The following is an 18,962-nucleotide window of genomic DNA, read 5'->3' as shown; positions in this document are numbered from 1 at the left end:
GCTTGTGCAGATCCTACCTGTGTTGTCACAGTCTCTGAGTTCATACACGCATCTGCCCCATTGTGTCTGGAAAATGCTGTGTCCCCGGAGGCACGCACCACCTCTGTTTCTTAGAATTTTCCACTCCTTCTCTCACACACATCCCAAAGCCTTGACTGGGAAGCAGATCCATACTAATTCTAATAACTTTAATAAATCAAAGGATTATTCGTGTTGCCATGGAAACATTTAATGAAAATTGGAGGACTGTTTCAGCATGACAGTCTGGGTGTTATTTCCAAAGCAAGAAGGATCACTGGGTTATGGATGCAACACCTACTGGGATGCAAGCTGACACAGCTAAAGACTGAGGAAGCACAAGAGTCATTTGGTCTCACAGCTTCCATTTAGTCAGATAACAAAAGGGGCTTAGAAAGGAAGGTCGTTATGAGATGGCTTTACCAGTGACACCACAGCCCAGCCGGAAATAAAACCCTCTGTTTATCTGTGTGCTTGTTTACTTTTACTTACTTACTTACTTATGTTTAGCGCATTCACTCTTTCCAGGAATGTTATTCCAGGATTCCCACTGCCTTAAGCCTCCCAAGGGACATTTGCCCTCTGTGGACACACCGCTGACTGGGATGGATGCTCAAAATGAAATGCTGGCCCACAGAACTTTTCAGTGAGTGGGGAGATGATGCAAACTCAAGGACTGGGTCCAGAAATGCATCCCATTTTTCATACAGCATTTACTGAAACTGGATTTTGAATAATTTCCATAGACATTATTTTACCCACAGGAATGCTATTTCTTCCCACAGGGATTTGACCAAACAAAAAGGAAGACAAAATGGAGGAAGAGCCGTGATTTCGATTTATATAGAAAACATTAGCTGGAACCTAAGTAATATCCCTCAAGTAATCAGAATATTTTATGTACACTGATTTAGCCAAAAGAGCAAACCACAAAAAAGTAAGCATATATAGTACAATTTTAAAATGTTTCCAGGGTTTAGTGTACACAGATCACACACACACACACACACACACACACACACACACACACACACACACACCTTTCCCTAATTCCCTAAACTGTTTATCTTTAAAATCTCCCACCATAGCTGTCTCTAACCCCCTCCACACACACGGAACATTTGTTCAGTTAATTAACCCGGCAACATTTACTGATCCCATATAGTAAAGGTCTTATTTCCAGAAGTTTTGATGTCTCATTAAAAGGTAACCTACGATTAAGGGAATCCCCAATTTTGCTTCTAATCCTGTCAACAGATAGCTTTGTCCAGAGGGTTTCCATTACCCTCTCCAGATCCACCACCCACCATCTCCATCCTGGTCTCCATTTCTGGGTGTGGCAGAGGAACTTTGTAGACCTGTATCGGGAAATAAAAAAGGATACACCATCACACGCTTATGCCGGCTACTCTCTGGCCCCAGTGGTCTCCCTGCCTCTATGGCTACCCCCATGTAGAGACCACCAAACTCACACGTTCGTGCTTTGAACTCTGCTCATATTCCCAGCCATCCACCCCTTGTGGTTATAGTCAGAATTCCCAGAATCCCAACTCTAGAAGCTTGTAATTTATCAATCAGATTTATATCAGTAAATTCTCACCGCACAAAACATCCACACAATAAACTCAGAGCCAATTGATATTGATATAATCTCCCCACCTAGATAAGACAAATCGTCCTGTAACCATCCATCCCTTCTAAGATACTCATAGCTGCCTGTGGCCAGTTAAAGCCACACGGATCTGGGTCGTCCTTCTCTTCCTCCATCTTCCTTCTTTCTCCCCTCTCCATACTCTCTGTCCTGTCTCTAAAATTCTCAGCCTTTCTTGCCCAGTCACTGACCTTGCCTTATCTTGTGCCTGCCCTCACCTACACATAGACATCACCCACATGGACCAGATAAGTTTTTTTCACTTTTTGAATCTTTATTGATTATTTATTGTTGTGAGGTTTGTAAACTGAAGAAGCAACACATCAGAAGGTGTGTGGCAGACATGAGAAGAGATAGAAACAGTGGGATTTAGAACAACACACACACACACACACACACACACACACACACACACACACACACACACACCAAACTGGTGGAATGGTAACTCCATTTCCTCCTAAATGGTTACTGAGTAGCCTCCTCTAAGAACTTTCTCTCTGGCTAGCAGTTGTCATACAAGCCAGTGTGACTGCCAACAAGAAAATCTCAAGTACGTATCAAACGGAATGAGCAATGGGCCGAACACTTACCCAGCCAAACAGCTGGGAACTTAAGGGAACCTCTTGCTAGAGTAGCTAGAGAGGAAAGTAAGGAAAATAAGAACATCCTATCAACCCTGTGACGCTTGAGAGAAACATCGCTCTGTGTTCACATTGGCCGAGCACTATCCAGTCTACTTTTTCCCATCTGTAAACTTGTTGTGCTGGGGTGAGGCTGATGTTTAAGGCAGTTTCCCAAGTCTGCACTAGACTTGAAAAGTCCTTCTTAGCCATTTGTCTCCCAGTATTGCCCATGAACATGGAGTCAGTAGCTAAGTGCTCCATGTAATCCTAGCTATAATACTTATTTTTAAAAATTTATAAATAGCTCCATTTTAGGACACCGGAAACCAGTTGTCTAGACTGACATGTTATAATGCATATCTTCCAACCATCCAAAACTTTCAACTTATTTTATATGTAAAAAAAAAAAAGGCATCTGAAGTTTAAGTGACTCTTGGAGATTGGTAACATGGCCAGCATGCTGATTTTCTCAAATGCCATATTATTCTGTTTATTAACTGGAAAAGGTGGGAAAAAACATAACTGGTTGTAATTGTCAGTGGTTTGGGGAAATCTGATGAATTCTAACACACTGAAAAGGAATTTGACAGCATCAGAATGAAGTTGATACACTATTTTCAGAGAGATCAAAATCTCTTGGTTTTAACTCCAGGAAAATGAAGACATAAACAATTTGCATGAGTTTCTGTAGTCACAGAGAAGACTCAAGATCAGGGGTCCTCAACCTGTGGGTTGTGACCTCTGTGGTGGTGGAATGATCCTTTAGAGGTTGCCTAAGACAGACGGAGTAGAATTCTTAGCAGGTGTGGGCTACTATGCTTGGCTTCCAGGAAATATTTCCGAGGGAACCTTGCCGAAGTTTGCCGTATAGAAGCTCAATTTGAAAGTAGGAAGCCTGTCCAGCCCAGTTACGAAGTCACTGAGAGCCAAGGATGGATTGAAAATAGAACAAGTGCAGAGAACGTACAGATCTTGTCTTCGGTGCCACGCCATCTGGGGAAAAAAATACAGCATTCAAAGATGGTTAACAAAATATAATGCTTTTCCAAAAGTTTAATTTTGCTAATTTTAAAGTTCCATTTCTTCCACAGAGAATGTGTCAAGTCGAACAGTGCCGGTTAGAAACGCTGAGTAGTGAGTCTCTTGCAATTCTCTCTGTTTTTTCCCCCATGAAACAGGGTTTCTCTGTGTGGCCTTGGCTGCCCTTGAACTCACTCTGTAGTCCAGGTTGGCCTCAAACAGAGATTCGCCTGCCTCCACCTCCCAAGTGCTGTAATTAAAGGCACGTGACACCACGACTGTGCCACATTTAAGGATCCGCATTCTCTACCTTTTTTTCAAACCATTCTTACAATCTAAAACTGCAGCTTCAGAAAGATCCGAATACTATAACCGACGGCCACCATTCGGCTACATCACTCCTATGTAACCAGTTCTCATTCAGCTGCTACATACTAAAGACCACAGGAGTCCATAGTCTGAAGATGACTGCCTCCAAATTGATTACTGCGCATGCTCCATCTCTTTCCACCACCTCCCCCACTTCCTGTTAGCCCGGATGAAAATATTGTGGAGTGGGAATGAAGAAGTCTTTAAGATTCTTTTTATTCGCATCCCTTTCTTTCTCCCTTGATCTTACAGGATTACAAAGTCTGGAAGAGACAGTGGTTACTCCCTTAAGAGTGTAAAATGGCCTTCGAAGTACACAATGAGTCTTTCGTAGGATCATAAACACGTAAACACATCGTAAACATGATGAGGTTTTCATAATGAGATAATTTTCACACATACCCCTGAATACCCTAGAGAAAGAGTGTCTTCCAATATGAGGAGGAGACCAGCGTCACCTTTCTAAAAATCAGGTACTTTTTATTCTGACTTAAAGCCTCACGCAGGATATGGCCTCATGTGAGACCGTTCCTCACTTGGAACAGATCTAACTCAGTTTTCTTAGCAGGACGCTAGTATGGAAGTGAAATTAAGCTGAGTGCGTGTGTGCGTGCCTGTGTGCCGCGTGTGTGTGCGTACGGAAGTGTATATATTCTTGCTCCTATTTGTGGAATGGTTTGTGACAAATACTATCTATGGACTAGTTTCATACTCTATGAGTCACAGAACTAAAGTGAAGCCAAAGCTGAAAAAGAAGCCATCAGTTTCGCATGCGTTTTCCTGTGCATGGCGGTTATCTCATGCATGGGTAGCTTCCCACCAACCACTTTGATTTCTGTTTATATAATCTGTCCAGGGTGAGATGGTGTGGTCAGAAAGCTGTCGCTCTACTTCCGTAATTAACCTTTTTTTTTCCTATTATGGAATCTCCTCCTCCACATTGAAAAAAAGCATACTCGCTATGCATGAAAGGTTGGGGTAAGTGGGTTATGCTTAAAGTAAGTTTTGAATACAATTGCCATCTAATTTTTATAGTCTGCAAAATTCTTCTTTAAGTGAATAAATGTGTAGGGTGACTCTCCATTACCTTGATCAGCACCTAATGCTAACCTGACACTTAGAATTAAATTAAAGAAACAGAACTGGATACTTTGAAACTTGGGGCTGATTATACTACTAGAGCTAAGAATGGGTTTAAACTCTTCCCTTATCCCATTTAAATCTAACTAGATATAAACTCTCCATTACTGGGGAGGAGAGGTGCGTCTGCTGAGGTGGGGTTCCCTTGATGTTCTTAGACAAGGAAACCCAATCCTCCTTTCTGACACACATGGTTGCAATACAAACAGCTCCTCAACTGCCAGTCTGGTTTTAATCTGTTGTTTCTTGCAAGGGAGGATTTTCTGGGAATGTTAGGAAGAGAGCAAAATTACCAGAACTTACTATAAAATAAAAGTGTTGATGAGAAATCAAATTTTAAACAAGTGTTCAAACTCCAAAGCATGAACACATGTAGACACATGGTACGTGCTACACGTTTAAGAATACAAAAGTTTAATATTTCAAAGATGTCTGAGGATTTCTCTAGTAATTAATTTGTTTCTCATTTTAAGAAAACACTTCATCTTACTCAAATGATCTCAGAAGTAAAATGCTGTCATTAAACACAGAGTGTCACTTAAACAACTCAGAGAAATTTTCTGTATGATCAAGTTTAGTATTGTAACCCTTTTAAACCCTGGTTTGTATGGAAACACTTTTAAAGTGAATTACACAACTTTTAAAGGTTTGCAGTCACTATTATTCAAGATATTTGTTAAACTAAGCAGTCCCTATATAGTTCTCCTTTGAGAAGATGGTTTAGAAGGTGACAGCTTTTTGGTCATTATTGCTCCAATACTAATATGCTACTATAAAAACTAAGTATAAAACTGAACAGAACGGGCTCTACCTTCAGTTGTTGCTTCTGTTATAAATATCCCTGTATTTTTTTAAACCACAAGTCATATAACTTGGTAAAATTTAGATTTCAAACATATAAGTGCTCTGTGCAAGATCCTTTCCTAAATGATTGGAGAAATGTTAAGATTTGTGACTTTTATAGTATAATAAATATTGTACAGTCCTTGTTCATGCAACAACTCTGCTGAGTGATACCTTGAGTTACAAAGTTACCACGATGGTGCAGAAAAAAATTAAACTCTAACAACATCTTACAGTCTACAATAATATCCTCAGAGTACTGGAACTACGTTGATGGCGAGTTATCAAAACATAAATCTTTTACCAAGACTGAGTCCAGATTTCTCTGTGTTTTCTGTTGCCTCGCTTTTGTAATCTGTCTGTTGTATGAGTCTGAATCTGTGCCCATCTGAATGATGTCATGTGAATCTTTCCCTATGTCTGTGGGTCCCTTGCAAAGGGCTTTTGTTCTCTATTGAAACAGAAAAGCATTTCATAGAGAAGGAATGGATACAGGATCTTTAACAAAACGTTACAAAGGATGAACCTTTACTGATTCCAACCCACCCACTTAGAAACAAAATCCACCAAGCAATAACTGCGTGCTGTTTCCAGCATTTGTGCTGCATTTTGTTATAGAGTTCCTTCTTACCGACTTGTCCCTTTCAACAAATGATTACCATATAACACACACACACACACACACACACACACACACACACACACACACACATATCCTTTGCTCTCTAGGTCAGAGGCATAGATGGGTATTTATTTTAAGATTACAGCAAAGCATTAGCTCAGGTTATAAAAGTTGATTGCCTGGGAAATAAATCCAAGGTGAGTAAGGTTGGTTATTTCATTGTTTTCTCTACTTATATTTTTGGAATTTAGCATTTCCTTTTTCCCTTGTTCTTTTAAAGGCAGTTTAAACTGGCTGAGTGTCATTGGTAAGTGGCTATTAGCCCAAATGCTTGAATTGCCCTAGATGCATAGAATACATGAAACTCAAGACGGATGATCAAAATGCAAATGCTTCACTCCTTTAAAAGGGGAACCAGAATACCCTTGGCAGGGAATAGGGAGGCAAAGTTTAAAACAGAGGCAGAAGGAACACCCATTCAGAGCCTGTCCCACATGTGGCCCATACATATACAGCCACCCAATTAGGTAAGATGGATGAAGCAAAGAAGTGCAGGCCGACAGGAACCTGATGTAGATCTCTCCTGAGAGACACAGCCAGAATACAGCAAATACATAGACGAATGCCAGCAGCAAACCACTGAACTGAGAACGGGACCCCCCATTGAAGGAATCAGAGAAAGGACTGGAAGAGCTTGAAGGGGCTCGAGACCCCATATGAACAACAATGCCAAGCAACCAGAGCTTCCAGGGACTAAGCCACTACCCAAAGACTATACATGGACTGACCCTGGGCTCCAACCTCATAGGTAGCAATGAATAGCCCAGTAAGAGCACCAGTGGAAGGGGAAGCCCTTGGTCCTGCTAAGACTGTACACCTAGTGAACGTGATTGTTGTGGGGAGGGCGGTAATGGGGGGAGGGTGGGGTGGGGAACACCCATACAGAAGGGGACGGAGAGGGGTTAGGAGGATGTTGGCCGGGAAACTGGGAAAGGGAATAACAATCAAAATGTAAATAAGAAATACTCAAGTTAATAAAGAAAAAAAAAGAAATACTCAAGTTAATAAAGAAAAAAACAAACAAAACTGGCTGAGTGCACGGAAGCATAGGAATCTTTATTGACTTCAAGGTTTATTATTAACTTAGCTGTGAGATCCAGCAAAAGTATGTAAGGGATTCATTATAATGTGAGAGATGTTTTCCTAATAATGAGTCACTACAGCAAATGAGTTATTCAAACATTACGGTATTGAAGTAGAGGATTGATAAACTATCTTTACCGGGAATGTATACTGGAGATATTCTCCCATTAAAACATTACCAGTCATAGGCACCTGGGCAGAGGACTCGGAAAAAGTCTGGCACCACTGGCTGAGGGTTTTTTATTCTGCAATCTGGATGGCCAAGAACGTTAGAAGTTAAATCCTAGGGCTATAAACTAATTAATTGTTTAACTATGCAAACAGTAGTTCTTTGTTTTCTATCTGAAGACTGGACACCTAAGGCATTTATAAAACCCCGTGTTACGGTAGCCTTGTCTATCTCTTCTCCTGACTGGCTTTGTCCTGGGCTTCAGCTACACCAGGTGTTTTTGAGTTTTCTATTAACTCCTGGCCACTTTTATTTCCATTACTTGACCACTTTTAATTCTAAATTCTACTTAGTTTATTCATGTTTTGGCTTTTATTACCATGTTTCATAGCTCAAGTGTCTCTTTGGCTCCATACTCGGGTATGCTGTCAAACTGCATTGCACCCGGAAATACATGCACCAAAATTGTATTGATACGTTCTGCTGAGGGTGGAACCATGGCTTCGTCAGCTTCTCCACCTCATACCTCTAACTCTTTCCTGCTCACTTCCAACTTGTCAGGGACAATTGCATGCTTCACAGACTTTATAGTCTGACTCGAGTTTTATCTTTAGATTTCAACTCCTCAGGAGTACAGGCATCTCATGCACAGCTTACCTCCCATGACCCTTTGATAATTTTCCATAGATGTTTCTTAGACTAATATAATAAATGCAATGGGATCGTGCCAAATCTGCTCAATATATTACCAATGCTTAATCTGAGAGTTTCCAGTTCACCGAGAGTAGTCAACCATCTTTACACAGAACATCTTCCATCAGGCATCCTTGGTGTCATTACATTGTTACCGAACCACCATGAAGCACTGCAGCTCTAATCATTGTCCACTCTGAACTTGATACTTGCTTCTTTATCAGCTCATCAGTATGCATAATTCATTATCTGCTACCCATTAGACCCCACACTTCCAGAAGTCAAGGTACACACATATCCATCAGTGTTTCACTCAGGGCACTAGACTGAAGTTGTAGACCCGATGACCACCGTGGAGGTCTCAAAAAGCCCTTGTGGTCCTCTAAGAGAAGCGGGCTTCATTCGACACGAAAAGAAAGCTGCATCGGGTAGTTAGATCAAAACAACAACCTACTTAACTTTTTCCTGTAAGAATTAAGTCAATGAAAGGAAAATAAAATAAACCTAGTTCAACCTCAAAACTATGATAGCTGACTTTTATTGGTCTTAGAGGTCGGTGCTCTTAGGTTCAGTTTCAGTGAGCACAGGAGAGCAAGCGGTGTAGTTTTGTAGTAGAGAACAGGTCGGTGGGGCAAAGCTTCGCCAGAGTCATTGACTGCTTTTGGAAACTTCAGGGTGGGAAACTGCCTATTTTCTCCACTTTCAATCTCCGAGAAATCGCAGGATTTCAGGAGCCATGGGTCTGTTTTTAGCCTTGGTTTAGGGTGAGTGATTTCCTTTACTTCCACGTCTAAAGAGCAGCAACTGATTCCGGAGGGGACAGAGTCTCCTTCAAGGAAGCTGGCTCAAAGGGAAAGATGGTGGGGAAAACACAAAAGCCCAGAGCTACCTCATTCCAAGACGCACCTGCTCTGCAATTTAGGAACAACCCTCTATAACTACTTCTGCTAGCGGCAGCCCAGAAGACAAGCGCATGCGCAGTAAGCACAACTTCGGCTCGCCTGCAGACGTCATTCTGGATCGGCGGCTCCGCCCTTCTCAAGATGGCGCTGTTCTCCGTGCGGAAGGCGCGTGAGTGCTGGCGCTTCATCCGGGCACTTCATAAAGGACCCACAGCTACTGCGGCTCCCCAGGTAACCCGAGCCGACCTTCTGCTTTAGGCCTGCGGTCCTGCGTGCGCCTTCCCGCTCCCCTTCCTTTCCGCCACTTATTTCTCTCTTCCTGCTTCCTGTAAAGAGCCCTCCACACTTTCTCTCCGAGGTCCATTAGCCAATGAGTCCCCGATTCAGCGCTGCAACGCTGCACACACACGTGACAGCAGGAGGTGCTGCTGCAGGAAAGCATCCGCCGCCCGGCCACGTGGCCAGCGTTGCCAGGCAACGCGGGAAGCCATCTGGAAGGAGCGTGACGTTATCAGCGGCCTAATTGCTTTGCGACCGTTCTATTATGTTTTTAGCCTCCTTCCCCTAACAACTCCCCCGTGAACAGCGGAGAAATCAGAAAAGTTTTCTTGGAATTGGGTTGTTTAGGTTGGTGCAGTAGCTAGGGTGTGAAACGCGAGCAAATACCGCTGTACCACTAGGCACCTGCATCTACCAGGCCCTGTAAACAACAGCAACAAGCTGCCAAGGTGCTTCATACTGTTACTTGCCTGGCAACACTGCGGTTACCATGACTGTGCTGACGAGCATGATCCATTATGTCCACACCCGCCACATTTGCATTGTACCCGCGGAGCCGTAAAGTAGCAGGAAATATGCTTTCAGATAAGCACAAAACATTCTAGAATTATGGCATTTTTTTTATTAGATTTTTTTTTAATTAACTTGAATATTTTTTATATACATTTCGAGTGTTATTCCCTTTCCGGTTTCAGGGCACACACCCTCCCCCTCCCCTTCCTTATGGGTGTTCCCTCCCCACCCCTCCCCATTGCCGCCCCCCCCCAACAGTCTAGTTCACTGGGGGTTCAGTCTTAGCAGGACCCAGGGCTTCCCCTTCCACTGGTGCTCTTACTAGGATATTCATTGCTACCTATGAGGTCAGAGTCCAGGGTCAGTCCATGTATAGTCTTTAGGTAGTGGCTTAGTCCCTGGAAGCTCTGGTTGCTTGGCAGAATTATGGCATTTTGACATAGATGGTCACGGAAGTAATGTCTGAGAGTGGGAAGGAAATTTGAACTTCTGTGATGGAGTAATTTTTACACGTTGCATATTCATAGCCATTGATCACTGATATGACACGAGGATGTCATCTTCTAACTGATGTATTATCGAAAGGCGTGCTGGCTTGGGTCCTAAGTTTCTGGCTTTTTCTCACATTTGTTAGCAGTGTTATAGAACCAATCGCAATCCTCTGGGCTCATTTTCTTTAGCAGATGGGAGAGAGGGAGAATAGGACTGATTGGCATGTTCATATACTTCCAAGCCTTCGAAGCATGTGGGCTCATGATCATGAAGAAACCATAGCCAGCCAGAGTAGGTGAGAACTAACATGTAATAGTATATTTCATATCATCCACGTTGTTCATTCTCTGGCCTTCTGTTCATTAATGTAAACCTCACAAGATTCTATAAGAATAAAAGACACAGTACTGGAAACTCAACAAACAACTGTTTCAACGTTACTTTACATTTTAAGAGACAGTGTTAGTTAAGAATTGATTCCAGCTTTAATCATCCAGTGTTTTCCTTGAGGTTTGGGAATTTCATTTTTCTAGACTATGATAGACATATTAATGTGTATGCAACCAAAAATATCTAGGACAGATTGCTGTTTAAGAACCCTTGGTTTAGCTTTAAATGAAAAGAATTAAATATTAAAGTTAGTTTCTGCCAAGTCATAACGCACATCAGTTAAAAAGGATATGGCATGGAAGATGAAGGCAAGCCCAGTCTGATGGCAGAGGCCCGTCATCCCAGCTATTCTGAGGGCAGAAGCAGAGGGGCGAGGGTCACAGGTTTAAGACCAGTCTGGGTAATTAAGTGAAATTCTTTGTCTCAAAACAAAAAGAGGATAGCTAAGTGCCAGTGTGCTTGCCCAGTACCCATGATGATTTAGGCGCAGAAGCACTAACGATGTTCTCCTGAAAGACTAAAAGATGAAACGCTGTATTCAGAATATAACTGCAGTGGTGTTTGTTCATCAGTATATTCAGATAGGAAGAAAGACTGGATGGAGAACAACCATTTTTGATGGGCTTTGTTCATCCTAAATAGTGAATTAAAAGTAATTTAAGTGTGCTTTAAGCCTTTGTTTCGTGCACTTCAAATTGCAGATATATCACTTTTATAACCAGAAAAATTTGAAAGCATAAATCTCCCTACAGACCTACAGTCACCGACGCTGTTTGAGCATTTTAGATTTCTGAAAGAGATACCTGTCCTCTATGGCCATTATTAAAGTGGCCTTGGAAAAGGACTCCTAAAAATTTATGGCCACTCTTCCTGTGTGTGTCTTCTTTTTCTATTGAAAAGCGGCCTTTGAAGTCAAAGGGATTTTGTGAGCAGATGCAGAAATATGTGAAGAAAGAATTGGATTCTCAAACCAGATGCACTGGACATTTTTATGACATCTCATAACCTTTGTAGAAAACAAAACATTATTTTGTAAGAGCATATTATAATAGAAAGAAATGCATATTTATCATAGAGGTGGTTTTATGAAACCAAGGAATGGTGAAGTTACTTGGTTATTGGTTTAGGCTGTGCACTTGCCCCCTGAGGCGGGAGCAGACACGGATGAGCATCGTATGTTTTTGTTGGAAACTGACTGAATGCACTGTGAATCTTAAGTTGTGTTAATGCTTTGGGAAATTTTTTAACAGGGTCTTGGATGAGAAGTGTGGCGTTGCTCAGAAGTGTGACGTATTTACTCCTCAAGGCTACACGTAAACTCAAACTCAGAGTAGCAAGAAAGGGCTAGAGGGGTGGCTAGCTAGTGCTTACCCGGTATGGGAAGGTCCTGGGTTTAATCTTTAGTATGTTGAAGAGGGGTATAGAGGTAGAAAATATGAATAAGAACACATCCTACCATATTCATTGCGCATGTCTACAATTTAGGTGGCAGTGGTTTATTTTGTCAGGTGTTGCTTGACAGAAGACTGTTGAGATCCTGATGAGAGAAGCGTAATCACGAAGTCAGAAAAATGAAAGTCTGACGTGATGTTTAAAGACTAATGGTATTAGGTACATTTAAGCCTGTCATCATTGACTAAACACAACCTCTGTCCTTCTGTAAGCACTCATTCATGATTGTATTTGGAAAACAATGAGATATTCTTGGTTAGAAGATTTTCCCAAGGCTATTTATAGTCATTCAGTTCACACATGGAAAGTCCTCATTTCAGTTTTAGCCTTCTGCAACCTAGGTTTGGCCAACACTGCCCTATTCTTTCTCCTGCTGATGGTCAAAACAAAGCCATTAGATCCACGGCTCTTAACCTGTGGTTCATGACCCCTGTGGGACTCGAACAGTCCTTTCCCAGGGGTTGCCTAAGACCATCTGCATATCAGATATTTACATTACGATTTTAATAGTAGCAAAACGACACTCATGAAGTAACAATGAAAATTATTTTTGCTTTCCAGTCACCACACCATGAATAACTGTATTAAGGGGTTGCAGCATTAGGAGGGTTGAGAACCCCTGCGTTAGATGGAGGGAATGTGTTCGAAAAGAAGAAAGAACCACTGTATTGCAATTCTTGGTTCTATGATAAAACTTTTAAAATAACTTAAGATTTCCCGAGTTGCAGAATGTGTTTGAGAACTTCCCGTCTGGCCTGCGTGCGCCATGCTTTGTCTAACATGCTCACAATTATTACAACTTAAACTTAACATCTGTGCAGTGCCCTTGCCTTAGAGATAAGCCACATTCTACTTTTGCCAGTTTTCCCAGCAGTCATTTCACTCCATCCTGAGTCGAATGCAGGCTCCCATGGTTCGTTGCTGTTCTCCAACATGGATTACTCTGGTTTTCACTATTGAAAGTGCTACCTTTGCCACTGCCTAAGGGCACTGGTCAGATGCTTTCTGGGATAGCTCGAGGTGGACTCTCCTGGAGGGGTTTCTCAGCACGAGGCCAGGGCTTCGGATTTCAGCAAGAATACACAGAAGAACTAGGCGAGGCGGGGGTTAGCGCTTTGAGAACTAGAAAATAGGTTTGTTTAAGTACTTCCCTGGCTAGTTAGTGGTGGAACTGGCATGGTAAAGTTGGTTGTGGGTGATTCGCTCTGCATTTTATGATTGTTGTTTAGGTTGCTGTGATTACAATGCCATGAAATTGGGGTGTTCCTGGTGACTTTTTATTCAGTTCTTTTTCCAGTTATGTTTGTGTGGTCTGTCCACCTGCTTCATCCTCATAGAAAGTTTTAGGGGCTGCCACAGCCAGCTCAGAGTCTTGTTAGTTGACAACTGTGCCAATTTGGTCAGACTATTTCAGTTCTGCCTCCTTGGGTGGGGGGCGGGGCTCTGTGGATCCACTCAATAGCTTTTTCCTATCTTAAGAAATAAACAGATTTGTTGAAAATGCCCTTTAGGTTAGTTTCTTGTGTAGACTGACTTAGTATAAATACAAATATCTCATGTCTTTGAAAAATATCTCTGGAACAGGTGATAAAAACAACTGAAGGTTTCTGCTGGAAACAGAGAAAGAACCATGGATAATTCTTAGGGAAATCCCAGTCAGGAAGGGCTGTAAGAGAGCTGCCACCCTCCAGATTCTTTCTCAATTTGTCATTTTCATACCTGCATGTGCAGAACTGTCTACAGAGAGGAATTGGTGTTGTTTGTGTGTGTGTATGTGGTGTGTGTGTGTCTGTGTGTGTATGCATGTATGTAGATTGATTTATACATTTGTATTGATATGTACATTGTGTATAGAGAGATATGTTAACATATATTGCCTACATATATTTATATTGCCATATCGTCTGTGTTTATATCTGGTAGAAGAGGAAATGGTATTTAGTCAGCCATGGCAAGCCTTATCCTACTCTTTCCAAATATTTCCTAACTCTTATTCTATCCATTTTATGGAAGAAATCACTAAATTCAGGAAGACTTGAGTTTCCTAAGTCAAAGAACCAGCAGACCACAGTACCAGGATGCCCACCCAGAGCTGCCTCTGCTTTTCTCACTTGCTCAGAACTTACCTTTTATCAGTGAAGTAGTTTAGGGACTAGACAGCCCTTCTTGCCTGATCCTTCTTCCCCTTTTCCCCAGCCACACACACAACCCAGGCCTCTGAAATACAATATTGAGTTTAATAGTTTGAGAAATGCTAAAGCTTCCTTTAATATAAAGGGGAGTTTGTTGATCAGGACCACATTTGATAGATCATTATCATCATCATCATCTTCTTCTTCTTCTTCTTCCTCTTCTTCTTCTTCTTCTTCTTCTTCTTCTTCTTCTTCTTCTTCTTCTTCTTCTTCTTCTTCTTCTTCTTCTTCTTCTTCTCCTTCTCCTTCTCCTTCTCCTTCTCCTTCTCCTTCTCCTTCTCTTTCTCCTCCTCCTTCTTCTCATTATTATTATTATTATTATTATTATTATTATTATTATTATTATTATTATTATTGGAAGCCATTCTGAAATGGAGTAGTTTGAGTGCTTTATAAGGGAATATAGTATTTGTTCTGTTTACTTAGCTCCCTGAGTAGAGGGCAGTCATCAAGTGCTGATTTCCTTCCTTGGCTCTTCCCCATCATCTCTGTCCTTTCTTTCCCGTCTCCTTACTTCCTCAGAGCTTACTCTCCATGGCATGCTGGTTGCTGTGCAGAAGGCAATGCCACAGCTCCCCCTTGGGTCTCGGCCTAGCCTGACCTCCAGCCATCTCCTAGAGAACACTTTTCCTGGTTGTGCTCTGATGTTGGTGTGCCCCAGCGTTTGCGAGCTTCTCTCATAAACACTGCAGTGCAAGCCCAAGTCTTCCTTGCAGATACTTCTCAGGGAAAATTTACTCATTTGGGATTGTAGCTGCTATGCCCTAGTATAACGTACTAGGTGCAGAGATGATTTACAGGCAGAGATGACACACTGGCTCCAGCTTGAGTTAATTTAACTGGTCTGGGCATGGTAGATTTCTCTCTGGGTTATTTCTTAGGAAGACCTGTCTTTTACTGCCCTTTAGGAATGTAACTGGGTTTCCTTATGCCCTGCTTACTAACAGAGGAAGGCCATGTCTAGGTCATTGCACTGCCCCATCCCTGGAGCTCTGTCAATCCTCTAAGCATTTACTGAAATTAATCTATAGCACTCTTTTCTCTTGACACAGCCATTGGTTTGTTTTTTTTTCTTTGTTTTACATTATTTTTCTCTTGATCTGCCCCTCTGTTACTGGTTGAGTTGACTTTTGATTGGCTAACAGACTGTCTTCTGACTGCTCTGTGGCCTCCTGAGAGTAGGGTCACGTCAATGTGATGTCTAACCATGAAGATTCTCACTGGTTCCACTGGTTCTCCCTGTGCCAGGCCAGCATCCAGCAGTCAGGATGGCATTTCTTCGCTTCCTGTCTCCTGTTCTCACTGATTGGTGAGACAGCTGCCATGAGGGTGCAGCCCCAAGCGTCAACTGACTTCTTGGGATGTTAGTTGTAGATCTTTAACAACTCTCACCTTGGATACATTTTCAAGTGGAGTCTATTCGCTTTGATAATATCTTGTTCTAACACGGCACTCTGTACTGTCCAAAACATTTCATATTTTATCTTATATACAACATATAGAATTTCATTATTTGACTGTCCAAAATTTATACTCACTGGAAAACTTCTATTATGCCTTCTCCTGCTCTAAAAAAAAGAAAAAAAAAAACAAAACAATTCATCGATAATGATCAGTCTAAGTAAATTATCAATATTCTTTCAAGTTTTAATCTGGTGAGCATTTTCCTATTTCTGTCAAATCTGTTCAATACTTAATTCATTTTGGGACCCTAATCTGATATGGCTGGTAGTTTCCGTTATTGCTAAGGCTAATGATAACGTGGGGATGTAGTGCTAGCAAGCATTCATCCAATGCCTGCCTTCTTTGCAAGGGCAATTTGTAAAGGCACCAGATACATATTAGCTCATTCAGTTGTCCCAACTCAACGAGGTCCACAAATAAGAATTCTGGGAGAGTTTAGTAAGTCACTCGAGGTAATGTAATTGTCAAGTGTCAGAGCCAATAACACATGAGCCCAGTTATCCTGATTCCAAACCCTATACCTGAACTATAAAATGGCAGAAATATCTAGAAGAAACCATATATGTTAATTTGCTGATAACTGCTTTGAAGACTTGTATTTCATGGATGCTATTTTTCTTGTCACTATGATATGAAGGGCAGACACTCTGAGTCAAACTTTGCTGAGTTAGCCTTTGCTGTTGTCCTTTTTTTTTAAGTTGAATATTTTATTTATTTACATTTCAACTGTTATCCCCTTTCCTGGTTTCCCGCTGTGCAAACCCCTATTCCATCCCACCTTACCCTGCTTCTATGAGGGTGCTCCCCCACCCACCCACCCACTTCCTGCAGTCTTGTTTGGCTGCGTAAATTACAGATATGGAGCGAGGCTGTCTTGCAAATTTTTCTGAGTGTCTCCATTGGCCACTGCCACTAAGATTGCCTTAGGTAACAAAAGACTTTTAAAATATAAGTCCCAAGGTGCATGTAGGAAGTTATATTTATATATTGCCTGTAGCCGAAAGGTCAGCCTGGACAGGGCCCCGCAGGCAGAACAGAGGTGGAGAGTGCTAAATCTGAGCCGTCTGGGGGATCTTTGTCTGCTGTAGCTGTGATTTATGGTGGGAATACTCTCTTGAAGGAGTAAGAGTGGGTGGTAGCAAGGCATGAGAGGTGGAAGTAGTTATTTCCCTTGGCCCTGCCTGCAGAGGATAAGGAGTCTTACTTGTTAGTGGGGCTCTTAAAAAGGTCTGTAATTCACTAAGTATAGAGTATTGATTTGAGTGGTTACCCATCAGTACACTTGCTGGGATGAGGCTTTACAGCCGGCACTGTTGGTCTGAGCTGACCGGTCCAATAAATGAAGGGCTCTGCCTTATATTCTCTGTGCGTAGAGACCGCAGACATTCTATTCAAATTCATTCATCCTCACTCAGGAGTTCTTTTAGGAAGCAGAAGGACCTAATGGAGATGTTTCCTTAATTCCTTGATTTGATCTTAACGGGTAGTTCAGATACTATAAGATAGAAGAGGCCCCTTGGGTTAGGGTCAGGTATACAGTAAAGGGGGCGGGGTGTTACAAGGAAGTAGTAAGGCCTAGACTGTCACGGGACTGTACTCCCGCATAAAGGTTTTTTGGTTTAAAAAGAAAATTGGCTTCCAATATCTGCCAGTTAATTCTAGCCACCACATGCCACTCACTGGAGCATGCCAGGTCTGTAACTCCGTGAAGAAAGTTCATAAAGATAAACATTCACATGAATGTTAGTTACTCTTGACGTCGGAAAGTTGACCGAACACCTCCATCCTTCCTTTGTTCTCCCGGGCTGTACATGACAGGGAAGCATGATGATGCAGAATCAGAGCGACCATTTGCTCCACAGACGTGTCTGTATGATGCCACCTAGTGTACCTGAACTCATCAAACTTGGTTTTCTCACTCACAAAAATGATAATGTTTGCATGGTAGGAATATAATGTGGAACTGAGACTCTACCACAGATCTTCCTCCTTTCATGAGGACTCTTCCTACTTGATCAATAGTATTCGTCATCTCCACGCAGTCCTTCCTTCCCCTGACGCCCAACCAGATTAACTTCCCAGAAGGAGACTCTCCCTTTTCATAAAGTCTGTACTCCTCATGACATTTAAAATCTTCTGCAGGCCATTGCTATTACAATTGATTTTTGACCCAGAGTTGCATAAAATTCCCCTTTGCTTAGAGCCACCCCCTTTTACTTAATAGTATATTGTTTTTTAAAATGGCCTTTCTTCCATCTATATCTATCTGTATTCTGCCATTCTTTTTCATTTTACTTTACTTGATTTCTGCTATTACTTTATAGCTTTTGCTAGGTTCTAACTTGCAATCCTCCTGCCTCTGTTTCCCTGGGATTACAGTCATGCATCATGCTGCTTAGCTGTTTCACCACTTTGCAAACCTATGTACAGCTTTTTGAACTTCAGTCATAGAGTGGCTTAAACAAAACAGCAACAAAAACTGTACTAAAACATCGGAGAAAATGTTCTGAAGCTGGAGGTAATCACTTCCAGTTTCAAATTATATCTTCCATTTCGAAATTGGATGAGCCCTCATCCCCGTCTCTAGAAATGAACACATGCCTCTTTATAGTCTGCCTTTGTTTAAAAACATTTGCTTGAGACAGATGGAAGATCATGCCTTTGTTCTGTAGACTATTTTGGGACACTCCAGTAGGAAGCAGTTAGGTATACATTGTTTCACAGGTGATCTGTAGGCCTCACTTAACATGTAGAGTTGTATTCCTGGAGGGCTTACCTGTCCTGAAAGATGAGGATGAGCCCTTCCTGTTGAGTCATAGCTATGATAAGTATGTGTGATAAATGAGTCATTACTTAAATCCTTGGAGTTGTGATTCTTACCATAGAAAACCCTAATGATTATTCATTGAATGAAGTCAGTGAATGCAGTCAATGCAGTCAATGCAGTGGCACATTAGAAAATTCATAGTATTGGTATCAAGTGT

The 18,962-nt window shown here is 41.8% G+C and overlaps 2 protein-coding genes across 5 annotated transcripts in view; both read left to right on the top strand.

The window, feature by feature from the left end:
- The window catches only part of Ccdc175 (coiled-coil domain containing 175), a 464,210-nt gene that overhangs the window by 56,878 nt on the left and 388,370 nt on the right, over positions 1-18,962 (top strand). The gene's annotated exons all lie outside the window — the stretch shown is intronic.
- Positions 8,872-18,962, top strand: part of Wars2 (tryptophanyl tRNA synthetase 2, mitochondrial) — a 76,470-nt gene continuing 66,379 nt past the window's right edge. For 3 of the 4 annotated variants that reach the window (XM_032907919.1, XM_032907918.1, XM_032907920.1), the window contains exon 1: positions 8,872-9,427. In XM_032907919.1, the coding sequence (XP_032763810.1) occupies positions 9,338-9,427 (90 nt within the window). In that variant the 5' untranslated portion in view covers positions 8,872-9,337. The remainder of the gene's footprint in view (positions 9,428-18,962) is intronic. The other variant, XM_032907917.1, reaches the window with a different exon arrangement.

This window comes from Rattus rattus, chromosome 7 (genome assembly GCF_011064425.1).
Source record: "Rattus rattus isolate New Zealand chromosome 7, Rrattus_CSIRO_v1, whole genome shotgun sequence".
NCBI lineage: Eukaryota > Metazoa > Chordata > Mammalia > Rodentia > Muridae > Rattus > Rattus rattus.
Note: the sequence above shows the minus strand (reverse complement) of the source record. Positions and strands in the feature narration are given on the sequence as shown.